General features: G+C 48.5%; 1 protein-coding gene across 1 annotated transcript in view; it reads right to left on the minus strand.

Annotated features, from left to right (window-relative positions):
* SLC4A5 (solute carrier family 4 (sodium bicarbonate cotransporter), member 5) overlaps positions 1-12,586 on the minus strand; it is a 101,456-nt gene that overhangs the window by 38,842 nt on the left and 50,028 nt on the right. Inside the window, exons 5-11 of the mRNA XM_008590000.1 lie at positions 10,334-10,494; positions 9,349-9,504; positions 8,034-8,132; positions 5,403-5,458; positions 1,872-2,029; positions 1,133-1,220; positions 39-193 (exon numbers count right to left, since the gene is read on the minus strand). Of these exons, the coding sequence (XP_008588222.1) occupies positions 39-193; positions 1,133-1,220; positions 1,872-2,029; positions 5,403-5,458; positions 8,034-8,132; positions 9,349-9,504; positions 10,334-10,494 (873 nt within the window). The remainder of the gene's footprint in view (positions 1-38; positions 194-1,132; positions 1,221-1,871; positions 2,030-5,402; positions 5,459-8,033; positions 8,133-9,348; positions 9,505-10,333; positions 10,495-12,586) is intronic.

Here is a 12,586-nt window from a genome sequence, read left to right on the forward strand (position 1 = left end):
CCCAGGCACCCTCCCCACCCCTCTGCTCACATACACACCTCTTGTCAGCAGAGGGCACTTTCTTGGGGGGCTCAATTCGGATATTTGGGTCCCACTCTCCAGGAGGAAGCACAATGACCTCATCCAGAAACTCATCAATTCCTGCAATCAGATCTTCCCGATTGCGGGCTTTATAGGCCACATCACTGAAGAGCTGGCAGAAAAGAGGAAGAAGAGAAAGATCAGCTCTCTTTCTGAAGTACCCTTTTTTATCCACCTCCCAAGAGCACATCACATCTAGTTTCAGAGAAATAACTTAGAACCACTGCTGCCATTGCCAACTTGCTTCTCAGGTTTTGGAATGAAAACGTAACACAGCAGGGAAACAGCAGGTGCTGAGGGAAGGCAGCTACCTGGGATCTGAAGGCCAGGTCTCCTATTCTTGCTGTAGGACTTTGACTGAATTACTTAACCTATCTGGTGTCAGTTGTCCACAGAGTAAACACATTAGAAAACCTTTGCAGAGCCCTGTCTGAGAAGCTCAGATATTTTAAGTACATTTATGATTTCCTAGCCCTTCACTCGTGGCAGGTCAGGCTGGATCATTCATCCTGTCTCCAGAGCATGCTTTCTGACTTACAGATCTGACGGGGATATGCCCGTGTTTAAAGTCCTCTAGGTTCCCCACCACTGTGGGGACAAAGTGTGAACTCTCAGCTCTGCTTACAGGCTCTGTGTAGTCTCTGGCTCACCTCACTAGTGTCACCTCCTACCCTTGAAGCTCTTACACCCAGCCTACATCAAACCACTTCTCCAAGTCTTGATCCCTGTTCCCTTTGTCTGGAATGCCTGCCTTCGAGGCTCATGCTGGGTTTATATTCCTTACAATCATCCTTAGCTTTAAAGCTCCCTCGTCTGTGAAGCCCTCCTTGACTCCCTGAGCAGCTAGCGCATGGTTAATTTTATAATTACAGACTTGTCCTTCCCACTTGATAGGTGTGAACAGTGACTATTCCCTGATTCTTATAATCTTAGGGCCTGGCACACAGTAGGTGCTCAAATGTGCCTGTTGGATAATTGAAAGAATGAAGGTGCAGGGCTTGAGGCAGGAGCCATAGACATGCAGGAGTACATGCTTCTTGTTACCACTTACATCATCTACCATCAGGGTTGCAATGGCACGACCAATTTCATTGTAGGATTTTGCTCTCCCAGGAGGTCCCAGCAGTATGAACAGAAACCTGCAGAGAAGATGAAGGAGCAGTAGGAGGAAAATGAGAAGGAAAAATAGAAGCAAGTGAAGAGAAGAATTCTTTGGCCCTACACAGTATCCACTCTTAACTTTTTACCCTCCCTTCTTTGAATCCTGTTTTAGAGCAACATTTCCTCTTCCTCTCCCGCTAAGCTCCCTTTGAGCTTCTGCACCTTTGTCTTGCTGACCAAACCCACCCAACAGCTTCTCTCCCGGCTGTTGGTTACTTCTCATTTATTATTATTTTTTTTTGTCTTTTTGTCTTTTTTGTTCCGTGTCCGGCAACGGATCGCAACCCTCAGTGTTGCCCCCGTACCGGACCAGGGACCGGCAACGGGATTGCAAACCTCGGTGTTGCTCCCACGCCTCGCTCAGCCAGTGAGCGGGAGCCGGTCTGTATGTGGGATCCGAACCCTCGGGCGGCAGCGCCGCCGCGCCTCCTAAGCGGCGCACTATCCAGTGCGCCACTGGGCCGGCCTCATTTATTATTTTTAATAAACTCTCTAAACTCTTCCCTAGTTAGATTCCCCTCTCCAGCAAATCTTTGCATTTAGGGATATCTCTAACAGCACTGCTTGCCAACTGCATGAACAGATGGCTCCCTGAAGGTGGCATGGTGGCAGGTTTCAGTGGCTCTCACCTGGTGGGGACAGGCACCTCGGTCACTCCTCCCAGCATGGCAGACTGGATGAGACGTACGAAGGCGATGAATGGCTGGTCTAGGAAGTCCACTTCGCCTACGAGCACATTGGAGGCTTCCGAGTCCTTGGGGATCTTCTTCATGAATTTGTTTTTCCGCTGGTCAGGGAGTGGGAAACGAGATACCAATGGATACTGCCACACACTCTCATTCCCTCACCCCCTTCAGACTGCTTTGGAGGCCTAACTTTGAAAAATTTTCCCCACATTTCTCAAGAGACTGAAAGAAATAACCACACACTCTCCCCAATTCTGCAGATGAGGAGACTCAACCTTAGTTAACCTCACGGACCAATTAAGCATTTGTAGATGAGAAGGAACCAGCAGTGACTTGAACCCTAAGACATTCCTTGTTGGGTGGAAACTGCTCAACTGAAGTGTGGACTGAGGGGTCCGAGAAGAGCCCCAGGAGCTTGCTGGATGTCAGGCCTCACCTGCAGCCTCTTTCGGGTTGATCAGATGGAGTCTAAGCACTTATATTCTGGCTGCCCAGACTTCCCTCTCTGCCTTGACCTCTGCTGGCTGTGGGAAGCAGGAGGCCTGTTCTGATGGTCAAGGTGGGTGGGCTTTGTTTTCTTTTTGCCACCAGCTTCCTGGATTCCAGGAACACCTGGACCAGTCTCCAAGTCTGTAGGAGACTTCCGTGCCCCCAAGGCTCCCCTAGGAAACCTCCCAGGAAACTCGCAACTTCTGAGATTTTCCAGCTGACACCATCAAGGTGGTCCCCCTCCAGTCTCTCTGACTAGAGTCTGCTCAGGGCAGGAAGGTCAAACAGGCAGAGTGAGTAGGGTCTGATATGAGAGGTATTGGAAACGAGCCCTGTGCCCGAACTTGTTCTCACTGTCTGCGTTTATGACTTCTTTCCTCCTGAGTCCTCTTTCATGATGAAAATTCCCCAGGGATGGTCACTAATAAGCTCTTCTTAGTCCTTAATATCTTAGAATGAATTAGAATTTTTCAGTGTGCTTTCCCTCTGGGCAGTAAGAGGATGAACAAGAGACAGAGACAATTTCATAGGTGGAAGGAGATGGGGTGTTTGGGAAGGGTAGGGCTGGCTACAGCCCACAGTGGCTGACCCAGGGGGAAAGGGCCTTGAAGGCAGAGGCCAGTTCTGAAGAGAGCTCCTCAGGGCATCACAATTTTCCTACCAAATCCCCTTTGGCCAGAGTTTCTCCTGCGGGCACAGAAATGTTTGTTTCTTGTAGGCTCAGTAAAGATGTAGGTTCTTTGTGTCACTTCCTGTCCCTGTGGAGGGGTCAGTTGTAGGCATGGGCATGGCCAATAAGTCCTGCCCCTTTGTGTCCACAGCTGTTTTCCTGATTTGCCTCCTGGGGAGCATGATACACACTGAGCTGGGTGGTCTACCAGTGCAAGGAGAGGCACATGAGTGATAGTTGCACCCTGGTAATCTTTTAAATCCGGCTGGGAAAAAAACACCTCTCCACAACCATCCGGCAACCAGCAACAGCCCAGGGATCCTAATATAGTGAGAATGAGCAGGAAGGAGTGGACGGGAAGGCCAGAGTCCCCGAGACTCAAAAAGTCCCTTTGTCCCAGGCACAGTCAGCTGATTAATAAGCAGCGTTCTTCAGGGTGGAGGGCTGGGTGTGCCAGCACAGCCACTGTTCTCCTGCCAGCTCTGTGTCCCAAGCATCAGGTGGGGAGCGGGTCCAGGGGAGAGGAGGAGAGGTGGTGTAGGCAGGAGCACGCTGGAGAATGAGGCTTTGAAAGCAACAACACTTTGGGGTGGCCCAACCAACCCACTTATAATCCAGGAGAGGACAGGAATTGAAACAGGCCCTTGGTCCTCCCTTGCATGTTGTGACATGTTTGGTCAGGAGGCCAGGTTGGTAGTATTTCAGATATGGGGGCATGCTGGTCTTCTGGGCACCCTGGCTTGGCCACAGTGTGGACATGGGCTTGTACAACCAGAGCCCTGCTGACACCACTTCCTGAGCCCATGGAGACCCTGGTCTAGTCTGCACTGCAGAGTCCCTGTAGTGTGATGATGTCTGAATACAGTCTGTTCACTGGGAACCCACCAGCTGAGGGCGGGCATGCAGTGTAGCTTTGTGCAAACCAATGATGAAGAAAGAGTCTGCAGAGCAAACGCCTCTGGGTTTGCACCTAAAAAGTGCCCACAGCATACAAACCATTGATGTTGCAAATACTGAGAAGCAGCAGTGGGTGTTGGTCAGTAGAGCTAGATGCTGGCACTGGGTGCTGGGTTCCAATCCCTAAACCAAGGAAGCACTGCAGGTGCAGTGACAGCTAGTGTTATTATTACACACTTACACACTTATGAAAATAGGCATGAAAGACTTTTACCAGACAATGCTTTCTTATCATGGCTCCACTGTCTGTGTGCAAGACTATAATAAAGTGGGGTTCCTCTCCAAATAATATTCCAGAACACTTACTGGTTCCTAAATGACTCCCGAATTAAGGGCTCTAGAGTCAGACTGCCTGGGTCAAACACAGTTCTGCCACCTTTCAGCATACGGCCTTCAGCATGTTACTTAACTGCCTTTAGCCTCAGTATTCTCTCTCAGTAAAATGGGGATGAAACACAGAAAACGCTTGGGGTGGTGTTGCACATGCAGTGTGTGGACCTTAAATGTTGACTGATGTTGTTATTTTATTATTTTGGCCACAGAGGGCCCTCAGCATACTGACATGAGGGTCTGCTTTTGTTTTGCCTTCTACCAAACATGGGGGTCCTTGAAAGCCTGGAGGTCATCCAAACTCTTGAGGACTCCACGAAGTTTCATGTTCCCTTTGTTACCTTTCTCCCTACTTCTGGGGGCAGAGGCAAGGGGACCATGGAAGCTCCTGCCCTTGAAGTGTGCGGGGGTTGGAACTGAGGGGGCCTCCTCTGGGCTTCTCCAGGGGGTGGAGTCACAGTGTTCCTGGGCTGTGGGCCTTAAAACTTGGACTCAACCTGTTTGCAGGATTCTGAGCTCATCAAAGTGTTTCAGCCAAGCTGGTGGGAGACCACAGATGACGTTCTCCTGCCTTAGCTAAGAAAGAAGACACACTATTGCGCAGTCCAATTAATTAACTATCACAGTTTTCCCCATAAGGAGGCCCCACCTCCTTCTCTCTGCCAGCCCCAATCCCTATTCCATCTTTAAAGGTGTTTGTGGGTCACAGGGGAGGTGAAGCTACATGTACTAGTCTTCTCTCCCCAGCAAATCCCAGGCTCAGGGACAGCTGGCACCTCATGTGATTCTGTTCTCTGTCCCCCACTCCCTAAAGGGCCTGGCACAGAGTCAGGACCTGGGGCTCAGTCAGTACCTGACTGATGGACTGGACAGGGTCACTAAGACAGCCCAGAGCCCCACTGTGGTCCTTGCTGGGTGAAGACTCTTGCTTCTCTATGGAAGTGGAGTTCTGCCTGTAGTGGCCCCTAAGACCAAATCTTCCTCCTGCCCTAGCCCTCCACTGCAGCCAAGTGCAGTGGCTTTTCTACCTGGTCTGTGTTTGGGGTGTGAGAAATGTCATTCATGCTTCTGCTCTGGGCGTGACCTAGGAGAGAAGGAAAAGAAGGTCCGTCAGGGGAAGCCAGGCTCTTGTAGGTCCTTTTTCCTCAGCCTCTACTCATGCCTCTCCCATGTTCATAGCCAAAGAAAGACCCCCTCCCCTTTATTCTGTAACCCCCTAAGCTAGCATCCACTCGTTTTCCTTCCCTTCAATGACAGCTTTCTTGAAAGTTTCTAGGCTTCAGGTTCCACTTCTCCCTTCTCACTTCTCAATCTACTACACTCTGATCTGTACCCCTTGGCCCTATACCTTTGATGTCACCAAGATGTCTACTTCAATGCTGGCTCTGTGCCAGACCTATGGGAGGAGGGACAGAGATGCATTATCAGAGGAGGTGCCAGGTGTCACTAAGCCTGGCATTTGTTGGAGAGAGAGACCAGCTTTTCCTCGGTCCTCCCTGACCCAGGAGACTCTTTAAAGATGGGCTGGAGGCTTGGGCTGGAGGCTTAGGCTGGCAGAGGTAAGGGAAGTGGGCTCCCCATGGGGAGAACAGTGATGGTGAACTATTTGAACCACCACAGGGTTCTTCCTCTGTTCAGGCAGGAGAGAGTCAGCTCACATTCCACACTAGCAGCCCAATCCAGTGGACACTTAGACCTGTAATTTTTCGGCTTTTGGCCCACACCTGCTCCTTGCTTCCAGAACACCACTCTATTCTTGTTTCCCTCCCAGGATCCTCTCCTCTGTGGCTCACCTCAGGGCCTTGTCTTTGCCCTCGTCCCCTCCAGATGCCTCGCCCTCTCCCTCCTTGGTCAATCATGTCCACTCCTGTAGCCTACACTACACATTTGGCTGAGGGCACCCAGGATGGATCTCCAGTCCGATCTCCTTCCTGAGCTCCAGATGCCTTGGAGCAGCCCCATCTGGCACATCAAACTCAACTTGTTATCTTCCATCAAATCCTTCCCTCCACATACTCTATTGCACTCAGCACCCTCCCTCCCATCCCCGGCCATTCAGAGAGAATCTGGGAGCCAGGCCTGGCTGCTCCCTCTTCCTCACCTCCTATCTCCCACCACTCATTAAATCTCACTTCTGTCCTTTCCCCTCTGTTCCAAATGCCAGCCCTGTCTCCTGCTTCCAATCTTGCCCCCTTCAGGTTTATTCTATCCCAGATAAAAATCTGATCATGGCTTACTCCTGCTTCAGGCTTCTCAGGGGTCTCCATTATCTTTAGAATAAAGTCTGGCTGCTTCTGTTGGCCTGAAAGGCCCTCTCGGATTTGACTCTCTCTTCCCCTTCACCCCTACAGTCCTGGTGAACTGAACCACTGTTCTTCCCCTTGGCAGCTCCTTTCCTTTACCTGCTGACTGTCTCCTTTGTTTAGCACACCCTCTTCCTCCCCCGTGCTTCTGGAAAACTCCTATTTATTCTCTAAGACTCAGTCCTGTGTCTCCTACTCTCTGAGCCTCCCCGGCACAGAGTGTTCTGTGCACTGAGCCACCATGGATGGGGCACACACCTTGACTATGACCAGGTTCACACAAATTTAATCACTTATTCACGCCTCTTGTCTGGGTTTCCACCACTGAGTGGTGTTGGTTGTGTAGGCAACCTCATGCTCATGATAACTGAGGAGAAGGTCTTCCCAAAGCCACTTTCTGCCTACTGACCACGGCCACCTGGCTTCTCTATGTGGAATAACAAGGCCAGGGGAGGCTGAGCAGACCCAGGGTCATTGGGATAGAGAGAAAGACTGGAGCAAACGCCTGCTGTGGGCAGGGGCCATGCTGCTCCAAGTCACTCCTCGAGCCTGCTCAGGAGCACAGCCCTGGGCTGCGCTTGTTCATATCTTGGCATTTTAATAAAAGTATTTAAAGGAAAACAATCCTTCGCCCTGCTTTTTATTTTTCTCTTCACTTTCCCAGTGCTCTCTTTTCTTTTCTCACAGCTCACCTTTCTGTTCACCTCTGATGAGCTGCCTGGAAAAGGCTGTCGGTGACCTTTTACTTCCCAAGTCCTCCCCATCCATTCCCACAAACAGGGGGTTATGACTCTGTATTTCTTCTTTGTGGTGTCACGAGACTGTCACCCAGGAATGGGGACACTAACTGTTCTGGGAGGAAAGAACGTAGCCTGTTTTTAATTCTGTTTCTAGGAAAGCTTTTCACTAAAAATAGGGCTATTGATCAGTTCAGGTTGGTTTTATTTTTTCTTTTGTTGGCTGGCCAGTATGGGGATCTGAACCTGTGACCTTAGTGTTGTAAGACTGCACTCTAACCAACTGAGCTAACCTGCCAGACCTATTGGTTAGTTTGTGAAAACAAACATATAGACATTAATAAAAAACAGGTTAAGATAAAAATGCCTAGAACATAAGATTGGGTATTGCTTATGCCAGGACTTGATTTCTCAGAGGAATTATTTGGAATACTATGTTAGTAAATTAGGCCTTGACAGCAGCCCGGGCTTAGGGTGAAGGTTAGATTTCTCCTGATGCACGTCCTGAGAATTCTAGACAGATCCTGGGCATTATCTCCTCCACTTATGGAAATATGGACATTCCACAGCTGCCACTGCCTGAACAGAGCTGTCACTGAGCGACAGTGAACACACTCACACAGACGTCCATAATTTGCACTTTGCCGCATCCTCAGGTCCTCAGTGGAGCGGTGTAGACTTGGAGCCCTCGCAGCAGGACTCCGGGCAGGGCTGCGATCTGGAAGGAGAAACAGAAGGGACTTGGCTTTGGCAGCCTTACTGGTGTTGCTCTGCCTCTTGTGTGTAGTCACTTCAACTAAAGCTGGGCTGCAATAGATGTCTCTTCCCCTCCCAGGAAGAATTCTTTTTCTGAAGCAAATTAATAGTCTGAACAAGATTACAGAGAACATATTTGCACAGTTGAAAGTGAGATACATACACAATTGATTAAATAGGCACCAAGTGTAGTAGACTGCCTGGGTTCATCCGTGATTCCAACAGTTACTGGCTGTGTGACCTTAGGCAAATTACTTAACCTCTCTGTGCCTCAGATGCCTCACCTGTAAAATGGGGATGATGAGAACAGCACCCACACCGCAGGGTTGTTGTGAGGATGAAGTGAGTTAACACAGGAAGAGCACTCAGAACAGTAACCGGAACATAGTAATCTGCCATTATTATGACATACTAAACACCTCCCATTCTTAAACAATTCATTTAAAGAGCTTCCTCAAGTTTCTTTATTTAGCAGATCGCTAGAACCCCAGAACTTTATCAACTTTGCTCTGGTTGCTGCATTTATCTGACAGGTTCAGCTGGGTTAGTGTCTCTGGGTATCTCGACAGATTCTGAGAGTGGAGGGTTGGAGGTTGAGATGTGAGTGTGGAACAATCCACTCTCCCTTAATGGTCCAGGCTCTGCTAACCAGAATGACACCAGTTGCCAGGTATACAAGCCCTGGCACCCTTGAGAGGAACCCAGCTCCTTCTACCTCCTCAACATGGCTCATCCTGGGGGTTTAAAGGGAAGCTTTCAGGCCTTTCCATAAACAAACCATCTCTACTGGCATTTCCTGATGCTGTATGCACATGAAAATCTCCTGGGGAGCTTTCTAACCTCCCTCTGTTCCAGGCCACATCCTAGACCTGCTAATTCCAACTTTTTGGGGTGGGACCCAGGTATTAGGGTACATTTCAAGCCCCCAGGTGATCATGATATGCAGCCCAGGCTAACCAACTCTCTCCCTAGAAGTTGTTTTGCTCTGGTGGTGGGGACAACACCAGGGTGTGGCTGTAGCCTGCCAGAGAAGGAGGCTGAGGGATCCTCAGAACCTCAGTATTTCTCCAGGATCATGAAGTCCAGACACTCCTGGCCACCAAGATGGGCTTACCTGGGGATGGGGCCTGACACTGACCCTACATGCCCACAACCCACCAGCATGCAGCCCAACTCACTGGTGGTGGAGGAGACCGACTTTCCAATGTCGACTAGGGAGCGGTGGATGGGCTTCTTGGTTTGGTGACGGTGCTTCCTTAGTAGGACGTAGCTGACCCTCTCCCGGAGCTCTGGCCGCAGGAGTCCATCCTCAATCTGCTTCTCAATGACATCATCTGAATGGGAAACAAACACACCTTGTCCACGTGGGATGGAACAAACTCAGGGTGTGGGGGTCTCCAGTTTCACCTATTAGTAGTGGGATTAAACATGTCAGCTAAAGGTGGCAGGGGATGTGGAAATAGTCTTGGCTTTGACACTAACTGTAGGCACATCAGGAACCCATAGTCTCTTCATGTACAGGGACATGTGCATATCTCTCTATAAGCATGTGGTTGCATGTGTGTGTGTAGAATTCTCCGCTGTTTCTATGTCTTAATATTATTATGAAAAGTAAATAAAATAGTACATATGAAAGTGCCCCAGGAAGCAGAAAAGCACTGTGTTAAACAGTTTTAACTCTAAAATAAATTCTTTTTAGAAAAGCATTTTGGGCAAAATACATCTGGCAAAATCAAATATGCTAGAATAAAACTCACAAAAATTTTTAGGGATGATAAGACAAGCCACCCCCTTCCTCACCACTCCACTGAGAGTTAATTTCCTCAAAACGAATGATGATCCATTTTACCCTGAAAAGAAACAGATTGCCATAGCAATGGGTATCTCTGACCATGCTAACAGGCCCCTCTCCTTTTCAGCTCATTGCTGGACAGCATTTCAGAGGATCGTCTTTTCCTCTCTGTTAGAGCTCTACATGGAACTGAAACTTGGAGCAGCTGGGACGCTGCCTGGGGAGAGACAGAACCAAAGCTGGTCTCTCAGAATCAGGCAGGCATCAGAGATGGGCCAGTCACTCAGACTCTTGGGTGGGCACGAGGCAAGGGGGGCTGCCCTGGTTTGTAGGACCCACAGGAGAAGTGCCCATGGTGGCCTCTGTCTCACCTATGATCTGTGGTAAGGAGACACTGTCCAAATCCAACAGCACTGTCCCCGTCTGCAGGCAGGTACGGAGCTCAAAGAGGCTGTGTAGGGACAGCGTAGACACGTGGGGCTTGCTCCAGCGTTCGCCTCCTTCTTCTACCTTTTCTTCAAACTTTATCCACCTGGAAGGGGTAAGGATGGGGCTCAGCATGGCCAGCGCCCTCTGGAGGAGGCCCTACCTGTGTCTCTGCAGAAGAGGGGCGTGGGTCTATGAAGTCACTCTGTGTATGTTGTTGGGGCACTGGTCCTAGACTCAGGAGCACAGGATCTCCTGGGGACCCCCTCACTCTGTCCCATACTTCTCCTGATGCTGTCATGCTAAGGACAAAGTGGCACCCAGACAATGACTACAAGTGGGCATGATGGATCTTTTTGGAGTGACAGAAATGTTCTAAAATTGGATTATGGTGACAGTTACACAACTCTGTACATTTACTAAAAATTATTTAACTGTATACTTAAAAATGAAAGAATTTTAGGTTATTCTATAACAATAAGGCTGTCTTTAAAAAGCCTCGACTGGAACCTGGTTACCGCAGGTTGATCACTGTGTGTTCAGTGTTCAGTGTGGTTTACTGGGAGCAGGGAAAACGTTCCCTGACAAAAAGTATTTCCCACCAAGTTCTGCTGCAGGGTCTGAAGTTTCCATGCTTCTCATTGTGGATTTTTGGCTCTGAAAGTTCAAGTTAAAATCCAAATGTCAGGGCTGGCCCATGGCTCACTTGGGAGAGTGTGTTGCTGATAGCACCAAGGCCATGGGTTCAGATCCCTGTATAGGGATGGCCGGTTGGCTCACTTGGGAGAGTGTGGTGCTGACAACACCTAGTCAAGGGTTAGGATCCCCTTACCGGTCATCTTAAAAAAAAAAAAATCCAAATGTCATCTGGGGAAAGAAATTAAACCAAGGATGTGTAGGAATTTGTCCTTCCTGGAAGCCTTGGAATCATAGGCTGGGGTGGAGTTGGTCAAATGGGAAGGCCTTGGACAGGTGGGCAGAGGCAGCACTTGGCCTGTCCCTCCCCCTCAGCAGGTAGCACCGGACAGCCTGAAGCACCATCAGGGGAGGAGGTGTCCTGGCTGGAGCCCCTAGCTCACCTTTGTAAGATGTCAACCTCAAATTAATGGGTAGCTTCTATCTATTCTTTTTTTTTAAAGATGACCGGTAAGGAAATCTTAACCCTTGACTTGGTGTTGTCAGCACCACACTCTCCCAAGTGAGCTAACCGGCCATCCCTATATAAGGATCCAAACCCATGGCCTTAGTGTTGTCAGCACCGCACTCTCCCAAGTGAGCCACGGGCCAGCCCCTGCTTCTATATATTCTAATCAAAATCCCAAGGGAGTATTTTTGGCCCATGACCAATTCTAAAGTTCCTCCGAAAAAGTAAATGTCTGGAAATGGTTAGGGAAAGTTTAATAAAGAAGAATGGGGATGGGACATGCCTTAGCAGATATAAAAAGCTGCTGAAAAACTCGCATAATGAAAACAGTGTGATTCCAGCCCAGACATAGACAAAGGGATCAATGGGACTACAATCCAGTAACAGACCTGGCACATGGGAATTTGGGTTTTGACGGAGTTATTTAAAAGATGACCAATTTAAAAATAAAAAAGGTAAGTCCCTACCTTTTGCCAAACACAATACTAAATTCTTCATGAATTAAAGTCTAAACATAAATCTATAAAGAAAAATATAAATGTATTAGAAGAGAATGTAGGAGAGTATTGTGATATTCTTGGAGAATATTGTGGAGAAAGACTTCCTAAACAAGACGTAAAACCATAAAGGTGGTGGGACTGCAAAATGATGCAGTCTTAATGGAAAATGTTTTGGAGGTTCCTCAAACAATTACAGATAGATCTACCATATGACCCAGCTATCCCACTGCTGGGAATATACCCAGAGGAATGGAAATTACCATGTCGAAGGGATATCTGTTCTCCAGTGTTATATCGCAGCACTATTTACAATAGCCAAGAGTTGGAATCAGCCCAAATGTCCATCATCAGATGAGTGGATATGGAAAATGTGGTATATCTACCCAATGGAATACTCCTCTGCTATAAAAAAGAATGAAATACTACCATTCACAGCAACATGGATGGACTTAGAAAAAATTACATTAAGTGAAATAAGTCAGGCACAGAAAGAGAAAACCAAGTCCTCACTTATTTGTGTGAGCTAAAAATAAATAAATAAATACACAAACATA

Source organism: Galeopterus variegatus, unplaced genomic scaffold (genome assembly GCF_000696425.1).
Source record: "Galeopterus variegatus unplaced genomic scaffold, G_variegatus-3.0.2 Scaffold5799, whole genome shotgun sequence".
NCBI classification, from domain to species: domain Eukaryota; kingdom Metazoa; phylum Chordata; class Mammalia; order Dermoptera; family Cynocephalidae; genus Galeopterus; species Galeopterus variegatus.